Source organism: Camponotus vicinus, unplaced genomic scaffold (assembly GCF_025532165.1).
Source record: "Camponotus vicinus isolate PSW18456_S1 unplaced genomic scaffold, iyCamVici1.0 SCAF_8, whole genome shotgun sequence".
Classification (NCBI taxonomy): Eukaryota; Metazoa; Arthropoda; class Insecta; order Hymenoptera; family Formicidae; genus Camponotus; species Camponotus vicinus.
Window position 1 is genome coordinate 13,147,141 of NW_028141980.1, and position 20,403 is coordinate 13,167,543.

Below are 20,403 nucleotides of genomic sequence, written 5' to 3' on the forward strand. Positions count from 1 at the left end.
GCTTCTCTTATCGGTGTTTGTACGTAGATTTTTACGTGGATTTGAGGATCACGCTCTTTGGATTCATTAGATTCATTACCAGAAAATATTATAGCTATAGTTTTAGAATTACGCAATGATTCATGACAAATCTACACTATCAATTGATTAATTATCGCAGTGAGATTTAAAATTGATTAAAAGAAAGTATAAAAGAAATATATAACATAGAAAAATATGAAGAAAATGTAAAATAAACATATCTTAACAGATGTATAAATTTATAAGAAATATGATAAACATTAATTTATTAAATTACATTTCCCATTTTACTAGAATACTATGTTTAATTGAAAGTGATCTTAATTTATATAACTAGTCATACATACAATTATCATTCTATCATGTATTGAATATTTTAATTTTTTCTTGAATTTAATTACCTGATATAAATCGGTTTCTAAAGATATCCATTCTCTTCGTGAATCATTCTGTACATATTATCGTTTCATTTTATCCATCGAGTATCATTTCTTAGATTGAATCGTATTCTTTTTAGATGTCAATGTAAGTCTTGGGATAATTGGTAATTTTATGGGAAATTTTATGTGTATGGGTATTTGTTTGCAATGTAAAATGCGATACAACAATGTAACTTTCTACTTTAAACTGACCATAATGAGCATTTCCACTTATAAGTAAGAAAGCGACTTTGCAAATAATTGAATAAAATAAAAGTATCCTACGATAATTGCGTACCAAGATAGGAATCTGTGGAACTAAGATTTTATAGACTTAATAAGACTTTAATGATACGAAACGTTAGAGATCTATTATCGAATCTACTGCAAAAATAGGAATATTTATAATTTCCATGATATATCGAATCAAGAATGTAGTATTAAGAATGTATTAAGAATAATGTATAATTATATTCGTCGATTTATACTATATTTTTATAAGATATAATTATATTCGTAATGTATAATTATATTCGTCGATTTATACTATATTTTTATAACAAAATCCGAGTAGAGTGTAATGTGCACAATAAGAAATAATTTCTCTTTAATGATACTTTTGTAATCACTACCTACATTTTTGTAATTATTACCGCGTTAGCTAAAAAATGGGAAAATATTCTTACTCCAAAATAATTCTTAAAATATTACTCCAAAACTTAGGTCTATATTATTTTCATTATTTTGATTTTAAAAGCAATAGTGCGCTTTTATATAACATGACAAGATAATAATTCAATTCAATGTCGGCAATTAATTGAAGATGCGCGTAGTCTTCGCATCGTAACCTTTGCAAGGCGATTGCCTGGGAAACTTTGTATTGAATCGCATTCCATTGCGGCTAGTTTGTCGTTTTCCACCGATGCACTCGAGACTTTTCAATTATGTATTGCATTGGAGATGAATGTCTTGTTAATGAGCCGTTCCTCGTATATTGTATAAAGAAAGTTTAACGCAAACAATACGTGAGATTTTATTTGCAAATAAGCGTGCATATATAATACAAACTTTTTAAATTATTGTTAAAGTAAAATTAAATTATTTAGAAAAGATGCATTAATAACTTCTTAAAATTATTTTATATAAAAATTTTGCTATTGATTTATAAAAAAAAATATCGAAAAATATCGAAAATTCTCTCGTTATTTTTTATTTTATTTTATTTTTAAACAAAATAAAGATGTAATAACCCTGCAATGAGCAAATTTGTTATATTATAGAAATTTATAAAACTGAATTATTTTCGAATTGCTAAAAGTTGATTCAAATTTATTCATTAAAATTTTGCATAATAAAGTCTGCGTTCATATCATAAATTTCAATTTATTACTGCATTCTCTGCAAATAAATAACATAATTAATGTACCGTTACTTAGCACCGGAAGCATTTTTTTAATACATTCGTAAAAAAAGAGAACAGTAATTGTTAGATATCGGCTGGCTAGTCGACGCGATGCAGGATGGAGGTGGCTCTCTCCGAGAGTCACATCCCCGTCGTCGAAAGGTTCCTTTTACGTGGCCGACTATAAAGTTGTTCTGGTAACCGCGCGCCCGTCTCAGAAACACTCCACCCTCGAAGGAATCGACCAGCTTTCTCGTCATGAAATTGCATGTAAGTACAATCTTGTTACGTTTTTTTCTAAATTCGAAAGTCTTCGCGTCGTATCGAAAAACGAAAAAACAATGTAAAATATACGCGCGTGTTCTCTTCAAGGATCATGTTTTCTTTCAACGAGATGATGTAGATGAGATGAAGTCGCGTGCGCTTAATTATATTGGATATGCGAATCATACGAGAAGTAAATTGCCACGATTGGATCGTATTAACACTTCTATTTTTTCCGATATATTTAAAACGATTAAAACGTATGTTTATTCGCATGTAAATCTTATACATATCTGTGTGTACTTTATGAAAATCATCTTGTCGCGTCGAAAACGAAAAAAGGTGAGAACGTTCCGAAACGGAGCCTTGCATTTAATTAAATACAATGTGATTTTTTTGAATATTAATTGAATGATGATTTCATCGATTTACACATATCTCCTCTTTTGCATTTTCGCGTGTATTTTCTATTTTATTCTGTCGGTTTATAATTCTTATTTTTAATAAATACTAATAGTTTCATAGCATTATGAATTTTTCTTTACAGAATAAAATTATATTCAAATTTCTTTAATAATATTGTATTATTAAAACGAAATTTCTCAATAATAAAATTCTTTAATTTCTTATTGACGTGTCATTTTATTCATTTCACTCATTTATCATTTTTGTATCGAGAAGGAAAATTAGAGAGCGAAAATGAAATATATTTTTTTTAAATTTCGTTCGTGTAACGCAACATAAAAATAGAAAATCACTGGCTTAATCAAAGGTTTTACATCGAAAGGAAACAAGCGTATAAGGAAATGACGAATATCGTTCACTTAATTACATCGTCTGGTGTTGCAAGGCAGGCGACAATTCGAAATGCCGCTTAATTACTGCAGTCAGGAATGCATTTCGCGAGCCAATTATCAATTGGAGCAATATCCGCTCGACGGATACGAGCAATAAAAATTTCGAAATCTTACTGCAAGCTCGAGAATCAAAATTCCAACATGAAAAGTAATTCGTTTTATTTGTTTCATTTTTCTATGTAATTTCAGATATTTGCCTCTTTATTATTCGTTTCTAAGAATTATATATCTTTTTGTATAATTATTTTTTATTAATATTATTACACATTTAAAAATAACTTATTTTTCTACGGGTTTCTTACTTAATCGAGAAAACTCGCAGACCTCAATAACCAGCATGCATGTCACGATTCGTGCCTCGCGAAATGTCGTTCGAAGGTTCCGCGTTCCGTGAAATAAAACTCGCGCGTCGCATTCATTACACGTATAATTCTAGAATGGTATTTCCCGTTTGACAGTACTGGTTGTACGCGAAAATATTTCCAAGTGAATTTAATCTAATAGGAACTGGTTTCCTAAATAATTATGTCATCTTCCCTGGACGATTTTATGTATATATAAAACATATCTCACTTTCTGCGAACCGTTATACATTCGATCTCTCGCGTTGTCTTACAATTCACACTTTTTCTTCCATCTGCTTTTCTGTCTTGCGATTGCGTACGTTAAACGTGCTCGCCTTTTCCCGCGACTACCGGCTAATTAAAGATTCATGCGCTTGCTGACTTTCGCTTCCAGCTTCCCGTTTGCTCGCTACACTTCCATATATACAATATAGTACACGTCGCCAGATAGGTAGACTTAGTGCCACACGTTAGATAATGATCGTTGATTTGTCTGATTATGAAATCAGCGAGCACGCTTATTATCGAGAGCGTAGACGTTTGAATGTAATTGTACATTCATTTGCTTTATTGTGGTTGAATTAATATAATAACGAGAAATATGATCATCTCGAATATAATATTATTGCTATTAATACAACTATAGACATTGTTAAATTTTAATTTATGAATGTGATTTTATTTATTTCTTTGTCTAATTAATTATTTTCTTCTTTATGTGCACAATATTTAAACTATTATATCACTTATGGCAATAATTTTTTTTGTCTTGCATAAATTTTGATGACAATATTTTGTTATATTATAATAAAGTATATTAAATTAGTATTAAACTCAATGTTATAGATTTTATTGTGGATGGCACTTCCTATGTGCCTGGCTGAATTCACAATCCAGGGGCCTAGTGACGGGCATCGGCGGGCTCAGGGTCTTAAGTTCAGTGAGGAGAAAGGAATTGAATACACAGATGCAAGCGGTAAGCGCAGATAAACGATCTCTAATGCGACTTAGAAGCGGAAAATATACGGAAAAATTTATACCTGTCTTTGTATTTTAACGGATTTCGAAAGTTCATGAATTTTGATGATTCTTAATCCGAAACAAAAGTTTATTATTATTTATTATTTTTTCATTTTTTTAATTATTTATCTCATTTGAAGACATCCTAATAATAACTTCGAAATTATACTATCATTAAAAATCTTATTTAATTTTCAAAAATAGTATATTCTTTTCAATAAATATTTACAAGGTATATAAATATGTAGATTTAGAATTCCTTTATATCCATGTGTGTTTTCTATACAATATTTTTGCGTGTTTTCGATTTTTAGAAGGAGGAGGTCCTGGAGACTTTACTATTCAAGGGGCGACCGACGGTAACAGCAATTTCAGGATTCAAGGTGCTACGGATGGGCATTCGAACTTTGAAATTCAAGGACCCACGGACGGTGGAGCGGCTACCTATATACCTTCTTCTATACAAGGGGCGACCGATGGACACAGCCAGTCTGTAATTCAAGGACCTTACGATGCTAATCAAGATAACGCGAAGGCTCTCCAATACAACGATCCTAGTGGTATAGTAATAGCTTTACCATGTTATCTCATATATGCATAACAAAATTAATCTGACATAAATATGTATCGAAAGGTTACAGAGTAAACTGGAGATCGTACGATCGTCAATCGCGTCCGCAAGCGCAGGAGGAACCGCAGTATGTAACGCAAGCCGCTGCACCAATTCAACGCGCTGGACATCGACAACGAGCGCATCGGCCGCAACCTCCACCGCAGCCGCAGCCGCAGCCGCAGCCGCAGCCGCAAGCGGAGGTCGCTCCACACTACAGACCTTATTCCAATGCACCGCAACAAATTCAGCAACTGCTGCAGTTCCAACAGCAGATTCCATACATCAACGTAATTCCGGAACCATACAGGTACCAAGCAATGATGATATTTAATTATCTATTTATATCCATATTTTTAATCAATAAAAATTTAACCTATTTTTAGCAATATTTAATTAATTAAGTATCACTTATATTTTCTATTTTTATAAAGATATCTATAAGATATGCGTAAATATAAGAGGCAAACCGAGATCGACATAGTTCCAATCATCGATCGATTTATAGATTCGACGAGGCAGCCGCGATACAGGCTCAGTCCGAGCAAGTCCGAGAGCATCTCCGGCAATTAGCCCAGGAAGCTGCGGCTAAACCCGCACCTCCACCGGTGCCGGCGCCCACATATACACCGGAGCGACGAAAGTCCCCGCGCCCTCAAACAAGAAGCAAACGTCAAACGCATCCTCAACAACAGCAGCAGTACAACAGGATATCCCAGCCGCCGGCGGAACCACAGCCGCAATATTCGACCAATCTGCCACCTCATCTACGCGAATTGCTTAGGTACCAGGCACAGATACCGCACAACATCATCGCCAACCAGATCGTGTACCGTCCGGATAAACCATATGTGCCGCATCCTGTGGATCCGCCACAACAGCAACCGGTACAACAAGCGCAGTATCAAGGTCAGGGTGGCGCCTATCAGACTCAGGGTGGCGCTTATCAGACTCAGGCTGGTTCGTACACGCAGGCTCAGATACAGCCCGCGTATAATCCGGGCCAACAATATCAGCAGGCCGGATATAATCAACAACAGCCTGGCGTACGACCCGTTACCGAGAATCAGTACTGATTCATCGGCTGCATACGGTGATTATTTTGTTTTTATTGGAGAGAAGTGGAAACTCAATTCTAATAGGAGACCGAATTGTAATTTGTAATGCAAACTATATATTTCTGAATTTTTTAATTATTTATAATTATTGAAAGAAGAGATTTTTTTAATCAATTTTGAAGTAGAACAAAAAATTATTTTTATTTCGGAGATTTGTTAGTTCGAAAAGAATTATAAACAAAAAGTTATCATGCAACAAATGATTGAATGGAAACTAATATTTTGATTTATTCTAAAAAAATTTTTCTTAATCTTGCTAGAATAAAGGCGTAATATCGGAGAAATGATTTATTTAATGAAATAATTGTTATAATAATAGATATCTATGCTTGACACATGCGATTATTAATGTAAAGAATCTTAGTTATTATCGTTGAAGTTTGATACTACATAAAATAAATAAATATATATTGTTTTTTTTATTTTTTTAAGTTTGCTGAAATATGAGATTTTGAGAGAAATGTTAAGATTTTATCTTTATTTTATTCAACTCATAAAAGATAATGTGCGAAAGCGTTCTATTGCGGCCTCCAATATTCCATGAATCTGTACTTAAGAAAGTATATTCTTACCGTGTGCGACCGGAAATCTCGACATATCGAGGCCGAGACATAGCATGTTCAAGAATGAATCTTTTTTTCGTGATTCTTGTACAACGAAAGGAGAGTGCAATGGTAAAACCAATCGTTGCACACGAATGCATCAATGTACTGATACGAATTCCGATACATGTATAAGTATGTACGTGTGAAATACAAATATATTATAAGAGTTTATATATGTTTTAGATGTACTTTTTTCCCAAAGTATTTTCTTTGATTTTCAACTCACCAATTTATTAGAATTATCAATTTGAGAAATTTATTTATTAATAAATTGAAGATCATTATTTTTAAAGTTATTAAATCTCAGATCGGATCTCTATTTAATAAATAGAGTTAAATATGATTGCATTTAATTTAAAATATAAATTTTTCTCAATTTATTTTAATATATTCAATATCAAACAGTATAAAATCTCCAGTTAATAAATTTTAAATAGTAAAGACCAATACATATACATTGAATTCGTTCAAGAAATTATTTAGCCTATCCCATGATTTTACATAGTCATGTAATTTTCCAGTCATTAACAATCAGCTGAATTTAAATGAATCGAATTTATTGCGTGTTCGATCAAGAATAGCTCTGCTAAATATAGCGGAAAACTTAAGAAATTGCAACGAATATTGAAAGTAATGGAATGCTGAATTCTTTACGCAATCTTGTGGCATATATGCTTGCATATACATATATGCTCGATAAAATCACGATAGCTAATAATCACGAACGAAAGCCGTTTTCACTACACAAGATCACACTCACCGATTATTAATTATTATTATTAAGTGACATTTTTGCGAAATATTAAATATAGTATCCTTCAGTCTTGATCTTTCATAAAATAGCAAGGCTTGATATATTCCGAGAAATTTCCAGCAGAAAGTCTACGATGACAGATTTATGTTAATTTTATTATTGAAATATTAATGATATTTCTCTCTCTTTGTTTTGCATTAATTTAAATATTTGCAGTGGCTATATATTATTCTTTCTCTCTTTTTCTTTCTTAGTATCATCATCAAAATTTATATAGCGTGCTGCTGCGTTATCCTACATATATTTCGATGGTACTCGATTTATAACTTGTGGAATACGGAAGCAATGTGCTTTTCTTGTATCAAGATCGTTACGTGACTAGATACGATGTATATATATATATATATATATACCCGCATTATCCTTTCCTATGAAGTCGATATCTATTAACATGCACCTCCACATATTCATCGAACACGCGAAATGCCACGTTTCTATCGCGAGTCCACGAACAACCGATATATACTCGCGATTACAAGTCTTCAAGTACAACTTGAAGTAGTATTAATAGTTTTCGAAAAAAATAGCGTTCTGAGTATTTTATTACACGCAGAAAAGTATATATTACGACGCACGAATATCATAATTGTGTTCTCCGAAAACTAAAACATAGTAGTCATTAAGAGAAAGATGATTATTATTGTTCATTAATTGGAAAGAAGCAGAAAATCATGGGTTAAATATCCTGGAAAACAACTAAATATATCGAATGCTGAAAAGTAAAACTTTCAAACTTTCTTTAGACATAACATCGTTAATGAGATGATTATATCGGTGAAATTTAGGTATAAAAATCTCATTAAATAAAAAAAGTGGTACTGATATACAACTATATATGGCATGTAACTATAACTATAGAGAGACGAACAACTTTCACGTGATTCGAAAATAATAGGTGACGTAACATCTATCGAGATAGGCAGCGAATTTGTAAAATTTGATGTTTGGTAGTACAGTTGTAAGGAAAACGTAGAGAAAAGTGACACGGTCGAATCACTTTCACGTAATGCTATCGCCGTAATCAATGCATAGTAATATGTGCGGAATTACATAAACATCCAGAATATTAAATTCCATATGAAGAAAAAGGATTTACACTATGCGCTTGTTATTTGCGAGATATATCGTTTGATGTGTAATAGGAGTCGAAAATCTGAGATTGCTTTTATCTTAAAATTCTTCATTAAATCAATTATTTATTTTCTTTCTTTTATTACTCACTTCGCCATCTTCTCTCGATTATTCTTTTAAATATCTCTTAAATTATTGTCTTATTATAATATTCACACTTTATTTTCTGGATTTTTTAATTTAATTGTAACTAAAGTTGGAGCGAAAGAAAATTCTTATCCTATGATTCTTCGTCGAGAAGTAGATATAGCACGCCCTCCCATGCTCCAACTTTTCTGCTGCCACCTCACTGTCCCGGTCACTTCCTGGCTCGCCGCAACAACGTTGATATAGCACCGGGGCGCGTTGGTTCGTTGCATCTGGTTACGTGACGGCAGGCGGGGGACCAGTACGCAGAAAAAATCGCTCGAAAGCCGACCAGCCGTGAAAGCTGGTGGTGGACGCGACGACGCGGTTCGGCCCATATAGAAGTGCGTCGCGACGCGGACGTCAGTTTTGTCTTGCTGCCCTCCGGATATCGTTGTTCAGCATCATGAGATTCCTCGTAAGTCCCTCTTGCACACTCGTTATCCTAAAGCTTTGCGGAATTTTGCGGCACGATACGCGGGGAGAAAGTGCGATTAAAATCGTTCCGTGAAATGTCAGTGCGAGTGCTCTCTTTTTGCTTTCAAATCTCGCGTCGATCATCGTGATTTTATTATATATACGTAATCGAGGAAGAAATAAAAGATCGATAACGGTCATTTATCGCGGAGTAAAAAATCTCGAGCTATGAGTATTTATCTCTGAATAGAAAAATTTGATAGAATCTGTACGCTTTTTTCTTTTTCTTGTAAAAATGCTAACATATATTAAATCATTGTAGATATAAACGTAATAGTTATAACGTGAAGTACATTAAATTCTTTTCACTTAATATTTCAAAATGTAATTTTCCTTCACAATCTCCTTAATTCAAGAGAATTACTTTCTTGAATTGATTGTGAATTGATATTATTTTCTATTTAGAAAAAGTCGGAATATTAAACTTCACTTATTGTCTAAAATCGCGTACATAAAAATTATTCACGTAAATTTAAAAATGTTATTATAAGATTGATAGCTTTTATTTCTCATTTAATATCAAAGAGAATATTTAATTTATCATTACATGGAACCTTATCATTATATCGACCTAGACACTTTGTCACGCTTGAAAAACTCTACATTTGCATTTCTTTATGATCATTTCTTTATGATGAATTAAATTTAACTGATTTACATATGTAGCAATCCAAGCTAAACTTATTATCACTTAAAACACGATTCATATCTCGCGATATAAAACATGACATCAATGCATTAATAATCGATATTAAATATCATAAAAAATTTTACTTGTATTGCAAATCAAGATATATTTCAGCTTTCTAAAATTACTTTGTAACACTTATCTTATTTTATATATAGAAGTATGAATAAAAGATCACGTGCACTTTCTCTTCCGATTTTGAGAAAACTATTTATGTAAAAAAATGCATTTCTTCGTATCAAAAGATAGAAACATTATTGTTGTATGATTAAATAGTACGATTTTTCTGTCATTTTTTAGTTTTTGATCCTCGTCATAACGCCAGCGCTAGGAACGAAATTTCATAGTAAGTAATTTTGTAAACGTCTTTCTCAAGAATATCCTTTTTTTGTGTTTCAGAAATATCTTTTATTTTATCGAATTATTAAATAACATAACAATTTATAACAATAGTGTACATAGAAAATTATGCTTTTCGCTGATAATTATAACAAAAATTTACACTTGTCTCGATTATTTTCAGGCCATATCCGGGAACGGAGACAAAATCATGCACAACCTAATTATCTAGGTTACAATCAAGCGCCGGCGGCGATCAAGCAAATATTAGCGGCTCAGCAGGCTCGCGATCCGATCGTACATCTTCCTCCGCAGCCTATACCGAATCTGGGACCTTCCCAACCTATCGAGCCTCAATATATAAAACAAACTGACCTGACTCAGTATCGGCCGAAAGTACAAATCGGCCAACAACCTCAGCAGCCGACTTACAAGCAGATTCCCGTACAACCGGCCAAGTACAATCCACCGCCTTCAGCTCAACAGCAATACAATCCTCAACCAGCCCCCATTCAACAGCAATACAATCCTCAACCAGCCCCCGTTCAACAACAATACAATCCTCAATATCGCACTAATTATGCACCGCAGCCGCAGCCGCAACAGCAAGTCGCCGAGCCTAATTATCAATACTCCAGGAATCTGCCACCGCAACTTCAGCAGCTTGTGCAGATTCAGCAGAACTTACCTAACTCGATTCCACAGGGACAACGGCACGGATAATCGATTATCTCAGTTAAGGTATCAAAGCAATGATGTCAATTGATATCGTTACACTTCCATAAAATTACATCATTTCTCCATTTCATTTATAATCAACGTTCAATTCACAATCAATATTCGTAATCATTGACAGAAAGGCGAGGATACTTTGCCGTTTGTTATTCGCCTTCGTAAATATTTTTTATAAATGTATGTGTTAAATTGAGAGAGATAGATTAAATATAAATTTAACAGTTTTTTAAATCTTTATAGAAAAATAGAGAGAGACAATTATCTCTATAAAGAAATTATTACTTTGTATCCTATTCATCTCTATTGGCGATTTCTTGAGTGGTGTCATGTTTTTTTATTCATTTCATTCCACATCATTTTATTTGTTTCATAATCGCATTGATATTTTCATAAATCGATTTATATAAATCAGAATATACATTATATGAAAAACATTGTAGAGAAAAAAATCTGCACAAAAATAAATATCACTCGATTTTCTCGACTTAAACATTACATAACGAATCGTTTTATTATTCTTCGAAATTGCTCTTTAAAACTTGAACTGCATCGTTTATGTCAAATTAGGGACGCGCGCTTGTCGCTTAATTATGCACCCTTTTATCATCCTCTGCGGATCTATCAGCTCGAACTTTCGGATCGAGGCAATCCATCGCATTTGTTGAAACCGAATCTTTTCCAATGAATGAATAAATCTGTCGACAACATATTTCTATCGACAAATGCAGTTAAGGCACACTCTCGTACTCATAACGCGCGGCATAGCTCGGCCGAAAAATCCGAGGGTATCATCGCACCGATGGTTCCGCACAAGGGGCGTATCTGCACGTCACCACTCCGGCAGGACAGGAGAGAGATCACCCCCTTGTGCGTCACCCCCTTCTCGCCGCCGTGACGGCCCGCACGACGAGCGAATGCAAGTCTTCACTTCGCGCACCCCAGAGAGGCGCACACGCACCGCAGTCACACCATCCCGCCCTGGCCCCCCTCTCGCCAATTCTTACCTACGTGCATGCCGTGAATGCGTATCCCCTCACCGACAAACAGGGAAGAGGATTAGCGAGTCCATTAAAGTCGCGGACTCTATTATCCGGAGGGCACAGCCACGGTGACATCAACCGCTCGTCATTGGCGTAGACCATTTGCGAATCGAACATTCGCTGATTTGCCTTGTAGAGAGAATCTTATAGAGAGAGGAAAATTTTAGTTTAGACTCTATTCATTTAATTCAGAATATTTTTATCTTGTCTATTGTGTATTGTAAAGAGAGAAAGGGAGAGAAAAAATGTGATGATTATTTGAACATTTATATCATGATTATATAATATGTAATGTATATTTACAGAATCTATTTGGATAATAGGCTTAATCTAAGTCTATAATCTCTATTTTTTTATAACATTTTTATTTATTTATCGATATTCAATCAAATTTAGTAGTAAGAGTACAATGGATTAGAATTGTGTGCTGAAAACGTCGATGGAGTCGTTAAAGGAGATTGTTAGAAAACGCATGGTTGTCGGAAAAGATCCATTGTCGAAAAAAATCGACGCCACTGAAGGGGGGGAGGGTGGGTCATAGAGGCAAATTACAAAGGGAGGATTACCGGCAGCTGGGCTACCAAGCAACCATCTCTCTTCTCGAGCTCCTGCTCGCGAGCAAGCGGGCCATCCACGTCGTTCAAGAGCTCTTTGTCCTTCGACGCATTGGTAACATAATTATCGGAGTTATAGCAAGCCAAAACCCAAGCCGCATCCAAAAAGGGGTGATGAGCGGTTAGCGCTGCAACACCACGTGTACGCGCGCGCACGTGGAATGCGTCTAAACATTGACGATTCATCAGCGAAGCTGCACGATCGAGTTTAACAATCTGAGGGATATTCTTCAAATGCCTACTTTTCATGTAATTTACGTTGTAAGTTTAATTTTATAATACAATAATACATGCTTTTTATATCTCTTAGCTCATACATTTATTAGTAATGGTTTATCTTTTTATTTTACTGTAGTTAACAGTAAAAGTAAAAGGATAATGTCATGCATTTATTTTATATATGTTTTTATTTTCTTTACGCGATTTTACAAATCATTAACTTTATTATATAATACATTATATATAATATATAATATCGTATATTATATAAAATTATTATATGTATAATATAACATCGTATCCTGATAGCAATATGTATTTATGAATAAAATAAATCTGAATATTAAGAGAGTATAAATATATATTTTTGAATATTATATATATATAAAGTGAAATATATTCAAAAAACGAGGATCTTCGCTTTGTTTCCTCCAGAGAAATTCTCTGGTGTTTAATATTCAAAAGCACAAAAACGTCGGTGAATTGTGTATAGAAGAAAAAGTGTTATACGATATGCTTTAACAGAACCAGCTTGCGAAATGTGGTCGAGATTAAATGCAACGCCTAGCAATTCATTCTGTAGATAGATTGACTAGAGCGTAATTTTCTTCGCATGCCTTTTGTGCAGCTAATTACAAGACTAATAAGGTGTAGGTACGTATCCTGATTCGCAAAAATGCACGTGTTTTACCTGTAGATTTTGCAATCGCGCCATTGGGTGTCACGTTTCTTTCGTCGAGATAACGTGTGGAAAAAGAGAGAGGAGATTGACTTTCATGACCAGAAATATTTTAGTTAAGTAATTTCGATTATGCAATGCGAAGTCTATGATACGTCGAAAGTTCCTCGCACTTTTAATTATTTATGATTTCTTCGATCAATTTGATGTTTCTTTATCGACATAAAATTTAGACTTTGAATAAGCAGATAAATATAAAGAATTTTTTGCGAGATGACCATTTAAAATTTGAATATTATTTAATTTAAAGAAATTTCAATAAAATTTCCACATTTGACAATTTTTCAAATATCTAACAGCATTAAAAGATATGATTGCCTTATAATTTAATATCTAAAAAGAGTATAAGAGAAATATTGACAACATCCTACATTCGACACGTTGCAAATTGCAGTAGGCAAAGAGCAATTAATATTATCTCGGTATATATTAGACTTTATTGCAATTCGTTGAACCGCATATTTCCGCATGTTCGCATATAAATCTTTTAATTATTCTTTTCCAAGAGAAAGATCAATATTTTCAAAAGATATACAGAATTAACTTTTTATGATATATAAAAATATATATGATAGATATTTGTCTAAAACATGATAATAAATAAAAATATAAAAAAAGAGATAGTTGAGATGTACAAGTGTGATATGTATATATGTGATTTATATTTTAGATATTTATTACGGAATCTCTCTCTCTCTCTCTCTCTCTCTCTCTCTCTCTCTCTCATTTTATGCAATATTAAATAAAATTTAAATTATCGTTGCATCATAATATTTTTTTGTATTTCTTGGTTTTCAAAGAGATTTGAAATCTCAACCTAATTTTAATAGTTTTCGGCACTGATGTGGAATTTAATTGGAATTTATTATCAATTTTGCAAATAATGCAAGATATAATTTTAAAAAAGTTTTATAGAAATCGATTTGTTCCTCTCGAAATATCACGAACGGAGTAAACTTTCGTAACAGCTTGAAAGAATATAAGGAGCGTGTGAAACGGGTTGTGGTCTGCCGGAGTGATTCCAATAATTGCGCTTAATCCTTAGGGTGGCGGCACGCGGCCGACAATCGTAAACGTGTCCCCATCAACCCTCTCTCTTTCTAACTTCGCCTCTCTCGACCACTTTCTCCCGCTACTATCGGTTTACTCCAGATTCCCTTCAAAAGTGCGTTAGCGATGATTATGACGGGATTTATTTCAATAACAGAGACACGCCGCGTTTCTGTTTGTTATAACAGACGCACTCGTCCCACGAAATATTCTACGTGTCACCAGCAAACAGTCAAGGATGCTGCCAGGCATGACAGATTTTCGTACCGTATGTGCAAAATATTTAACTCATTCGTTTTTCTTTACCTAGAATATTTTTCATATTTAAAAATATAAAATATAAACGGTTCTCATAGCTTCTCAATAATCTCTTCAGGATCGTATTTTTATTTATTAAGAGATAAATCCACGCACGGTTGACTCGACATTGATCTCAGCAACTTCATTGGGTTGAGCGATGTTGTCAGTCGAACAATGAATAGCGAAACGCTCGCGGGTACAGGAACGATGTGAGATTTTATTGGGCGACCCTGATCTTTAGCAAAGCTACTGACCCTGTTTCGAGCCCGTGATACCATTGTGAGGAGAAGCCAGACCGGAAAAATCCAGCATGGCCGACTGATGGTAGCGGCCAATCGCTGCACTTCTCATGACAGCTGCGCATCCCTCGAGAACTCGCTCGCTCGATCATCCCTCTCTCCTCTAGCAGCCGAGACATAGTACGGTCGGGGCCCTAACTTTCTGATTTTTGCCTTACGAAGTCAGCCATTGTGAAAGGGGCCCGTTCGCCCGAGTATCGAGCTGATGTGTGTGAGTCTTCGTGTGGTCTTAAGTCGCGCCGTCCTCATCGTAGCTGGTCCCATAATTGTCTGTCGTACACACGTGCTTTTTAGCGTCTTAAACACACGCCGAACAGGGGGATAGTCCTTTGAACATCAATGTCGCAACACACAGGGAGAAAGAATATTTCTGAAAAGGCGTCACGGTGTCGTGTGACGTTTCTATCCCACGTTGCGAAATCAAAGTGCGCATTATGAAGTTTTCATCGTAAAATTATCAATTGTAAAACTATCTGTTTTCCTTATAAAACTGTTAATCTATTAATGCTTATTCATTTCTTATATTCATTCATTTCTTTCGGAAGAAAAGACTAGATTACAAAAGATTTGTTAAAAGTCTGCACAGAAAATATCACATATAATATTAAATAATGTTGAACTTTTCGTGAGTCACACAGTCCGAACAAATAATTTTTTAAATCCTCTTTAAAATATTTCGAAGTTTTCAAAATCTTTCTTGTCTTCGATATCTTTTTCCAAAACAATCATAAAATTCGTGGCAAATAAACTATCAATAAGCCTTACAATGGCATACTTCGAATTCTTTTTTTTTTTTGTTATTTTGACGGACATCTATCCTGAATTGAGAAAATGGTATTAAATATCCTTTTACTAAATATCCTCCTATTATTTTTTCTTTTTAAGTTAATGCCATTTTTGTTTGCTTTAGTTCTTAATTACATGTAAGAACTTAAGGACTTCGTCACACAAAAATTTTTAGTTTAATGCAAAAAACTTGCATTTAACTATTCTAAACATCGTATCAAGTGAAGCTCTATTCATCCGATCTCCCGCGGTATATTTCAAAGCAACTTTAACAAACGTCAATGCAATGCATATTAATCCGCAACGTTAAATGTAAAAATCTCGAATTCTTCTTAAATTAAGATATTTTCTATTTTTAATCTTTTCATTTTTATTCTCCTATTCTTAATCTTTGTTTTTAAGGATTATTTATCTTTACTTTTAAAGATTATTTCCAATTAGATCTTTATTGATTAAGAAGAACATCAGAGTATTTTAAATTTTAATAAATTTTAATAAATTTTATCGATTTAATTATACGAAAAATTTTATAAAGTTAAATATAAAGCAAAAATAAAATTATAAGTATAAAAAAATAAAATGTTTGAATATTTAAAATTTAAAAATTTTACAATTACATTTTAATTTCTCTCATCTTTGGTTTTTTTCAATTGATCGAGATTCTCTGTTATTCTGTATTATATATTTAACACTTCTCCTAGATCTTGATTATATCATTTATATATTTTATTATCTTGCTTTGATAATTACTTCCTTAAAGCGTGTAAGGTAATCACAGTAGAAGTTTGTGATTAACATACTGGATATTAAATATGTCACACTGTGTAATACACTGATACAACCTGTTTATGAAGTAAGATTTCTACTTTTTATATCGGTTTGAGTTATGTAAGTTATATAAGAATCAAAGACTAGAATGTTCAGTTACATGTACAGAGAAAAATTTGCAATATGTAGACAAAATAAACGAATAAAGAATAAATTATTTAAAATAGTTAATCGTCTTTGATTTAAACATAGTCTTAAGGATGCTTTGTATGTACAATCCCAGCAAAAAGTAGCTGAAAATCAATATTGACGAATATATCCACTTTTGGTGTATTTTGAGTATTTTGGTGTATTATGAGAAATTGCGTGGAATATTACAATTTGATCTTAGCTACAGTGCAGAGATGTATTTTTTAATATTTATTGCGTTTTTACTGAAATATTCCGAATTTTGTTAATCGAAATGATTAACTTTTGGCAGAGAATTTCGCCTTGTGTCAGATATATGGCTAATTTCATTGAATTATATTTAATATCTTTTTAACCAGTTAGTACTTGTATAATATTATTTGACCAAATATTTCCTCTGTATCTAAACTACACTTTTGCAAATTTTAAACAAATTCTGAATATTATTTCCATGTGTTTTTGTCATTTGAATCGACGTGGTTATACGTTTCCCATAAGAACACATGTTAATTCGGTGCAAATTAAAATCCTTATAACTTGTGAACGCTTTAGTGAATCGATTTAAAAATTGTACTGAAGATTCTAAACATATGTAAGGACATTCTGTACAATTTTCATTAAATTCTCAATATTTTGAAAATAGGTACAAAACATCCTTAATAGTTTTTGTTTTCTGCTTATATATAATCCCAAGAGATTTGAATGGTCTAATAAAAAAAACTCCAGGTAGTTGGGCTATCTCGTTTGCTCTATACTCTATTGTGTCTGTACGTCTATATTCTATTGTGAATTCTTAACGGAATCTTACCCACGGAATTTTTAAAACTAGCAATTTACGTACATAACAGATGTCTAATAATAATGTATCCAATAAATTAATTGTATAATTATATTTTTAGATATGTATTTATCTACCTTTACTTTTTTCTCTCGATATATATGTGTGCTTTTTGCGGAATAAAATTGACATAGCAGAAATATTTCAAGTACAGAGATTTCTACCGTTCTTTTGCCGAATCGCGTCGAACTATGAGGGAAGCCGACAGCTGGAAATGTTCCCGCGGCTCTAGCACGGCTTTTCGCAAGTCGGCTCTCCCGCAATTCAGGGCCGCTAGCTGCTTGAATTTAGCGCATCCGTCGTAAGAGCAAGCACCCCGAATTACGCTTCTCGCTCGGTGAAACGAATATTTGCACGTGCCGAACGTCTCCTCGCGTCAGGAATTTAATAAAGAGCGAAGCCGCGCCGAGAGATACGAGAGGTGGGCCCGAATGCGTCGCGTCGCGTTGCGTTACGTGCGTGCATCCGTATTTTAAACGTGCCACTAGGAAACGACGACGATGACGACAACAATCTCACCCCGTCGATTCGCTTCTTCCTATTCCTCTCACGTGGGCCCACTTACTAGTCACCCTTCTTTTACCACCCCCGTCACTTCTCGGCGCAACAACCACCGCGCGCTCTCCTGTAAAATGCTATCCTGCCCCCCCCCCCATTGTCGCTTCCCGCCGCCGATGCGTCCATTATGTCTACTTGGCTGATGGGAACAGATTATGTTGGTCGCTGTCATTGAGGGGCTCATCATCGTGCCTGACACTGATGCCTGCGGCACGATGGAGGGTAGAATGCCAGCTAGACGCATGCTTATTGTCCGAATAAATTATATCGGGGGCAAGCTCTCTACAACGGGGTGTGCTCGATTTGAACCGAGCTATTTCTGTTTTTTTTTGTCGTTCCAGAGTGATACTGGTATGAATTTGATTAATTTACTTTGATTTTTATAAAAATAAGATCAATATTGTATCGTGCAATTTCCATTAGAACAAAAAACCCATTAAGTATAATAATGTTACATGCGAAAATATAGATTTTAAGTTTACGATCAGATGTGCCTGTAAAGGGTATAATTATGCTGAGAACTTGGGGAAACATCTCCCACTATGGCGTAACACGAATCTGTCCAATATCACATGGTCGCTAATTGACTACAATAGCGGTCGCGTATGAAGCGCGTTTTCTATTTTGTTACCTCAAAACAAAGCCAACAAAGGCGCATAAAGCAAAGCACGATCCATGAGAGATCACTTGAACAGCATCGATGCGGTCTCCCCGGGTCTTTTTCTCTCTCCCTCACTCTTCCTCTCGTCGTCTCTAGTCTTCGAGGATCGGCGACGAAAGATCGAGATTGTAACATATAGTCGAGTGCCCTTTGTACGTATGAGCACCGGTCGCCGCCATGGGGCGCAATTACATCGCCGCCCCATTGTGCCCCAATCGCGTTTTGTTACTGTTATTTATGGCGATATACTTCCAAGGGAGATCGCGGTGGAGGCGAGCAATGGGAGATTGACATTATTATTTCCGGTATTGTTCGCCGGAATGAGCCGCGCGGCCCCGGTTTTTGCGACGTGTTTCCGTCGAAGTGCAGCAAGGTGCTGTCTGATATTCCACCGGTGGGAACCACTTGCACATGCACATGCAATCATGCACTAATCAGTCGCCAGTGGAATGTGCTAGTAATCCTTCTAAAATTTTACGTAGAAATCATATTTCTCAGCTTATCAAAATTATCTGTACAAACTTTGCATATTCTAATTTGTGGATTTTTTTCAATTTTGAAATTAGCTCTCTGATTTTTAAAAACACAATGAATGGTTTATATCGAGATAATTTCGAAAATTTAAATTTAATTAATAATAAAAATTTAAAATTTAATAATAAAAATGTAAACGTTAGATCGAGAAGTGATCTTACTAGAAAACGTTTATTATTGACTTTATGTGATACATTTACACATTTATGTGTATGCAATATGTAGCTTTTGTTTTAACTAGAGAAATTCCTCAGCACCGGGCCACATAGCCTTGCGACGTTACAATGCCACAATTCTGTTGCCATCATTGTTATAGTCGTTGCCGTCGGAGTGGCTTGTCATGAGAAGTTCCGGGATTATTATTCATTCATCCGGAAACGTTACAGTGTTACTTACTGAAGAGCGTTGGCCTCCTCGACTATGAGAGCAGGCACCCCTTGAGAGGTGCAGAGAGGGCGAGCGGGTTCTCCCTTTCTCTCTTGCCGGCAGACACTTTGTGCGGGAAATGGTAACATACGGCAAGCTTGAGGGCTTTATTAAATCGAGATGTTAATTGGGCGCCGTGATATCACTCTTCTTTTCTGTTGAGCGCTCATGCACCCCTCGTCATTCTCGAAGTACTTAGCAATTTGTATAACTGCGGCGATCTCGCATTTTACTAAAATAGTAAACTTAATATTATAAACTTGAAAAATTAATCATATTATTTATATTTAAGAAAAATTATTTTCACATTTTTAATTAATTTCATTATTAATTAATATTTATACAAAATATTGTTTCAAAATTTTAATTAATATATTTGCTCTTCACAATTTTTAATCAATTAAAAAAAAAG

At 34.3% G+C, this 20,403-nt stretch overlaps 2 protein-coding genes across 2 annotated transcripts; both read left to right on the plus strand.

Annotated features, from left to right (window-relative positions):
- The first annotated feature begins 2,025 nt into the window (after positions 1-2,025).
- Positions 2,026-6,831, plus strand: LOC145975947 (uncharacterized). Its single transcript, XM_083106712.1, has 5 exons — positions 2,026-2,112; positions 4,154-4,283; positions 4,642-4,887; positions 4,962-5,247; positions 5,446-6,831. Exons 1-5 carry the CDS (start codon positions 2,101-2,103, stop codon positions 6,011-6,013), a joined length of 1,242 nt encoding a protein of 413 aa, XP_082962838.1. The 5' UTR covers positions 2,026-2,100; the 3' UTR covers positions 6,014-6,831.
- Positions 6,832-9,122: 2,291 nt separating this feature from the next.
- On the plus strand, positions 9,123-11,454 carry LOC145975833 (uncharacterized). Its single transcript, XM_083106575.1, has 3 exons — positions 9,123-9,149; positions 10,197-10,242; positions 10,420-11,454. Exons 1-3 carry the CDS (start codon positions 9,138-9,140, stop codon positions 10,956-10,958), a joined length of 597 nt encoding a protein of 198 aa, XP_082962701.1. The 5' UTR covers positions 9,123-9,137; the 3' UTR covers positions 10,959-11,454.
- The last annotated feature ends 8,949 nt before the right edge of the window (positions 11,455-20,403 follow it).

Coding starts and splice junctions, on each gene's coding strand:
- LOC145975947 (XM_083106712.1), top strand. Junction 4,284..4,641: donor TGAATACACAGATGCAAGCG/GTAAGCGCAGAT, acceptor TTCGATTTTTAG/AAGGAGGAGGTCCTGGAGAC. Junction 5,248..5,445: donor GTAATTCCGGAACCATACAG/GTACCAAGCAAT, acceptor ATCGATTTATAG/ATTCGACGAGGCAGCCGCGA.
- LOC145975833 (XM_083106575.1), top strand. Junction 10,243..10,419: donor GCTAGGAACGAAATTTCATA/GTAAGTAATTTT, acceptor GATTATTTTCAG/GCCATATCCGGGAACGGAGA.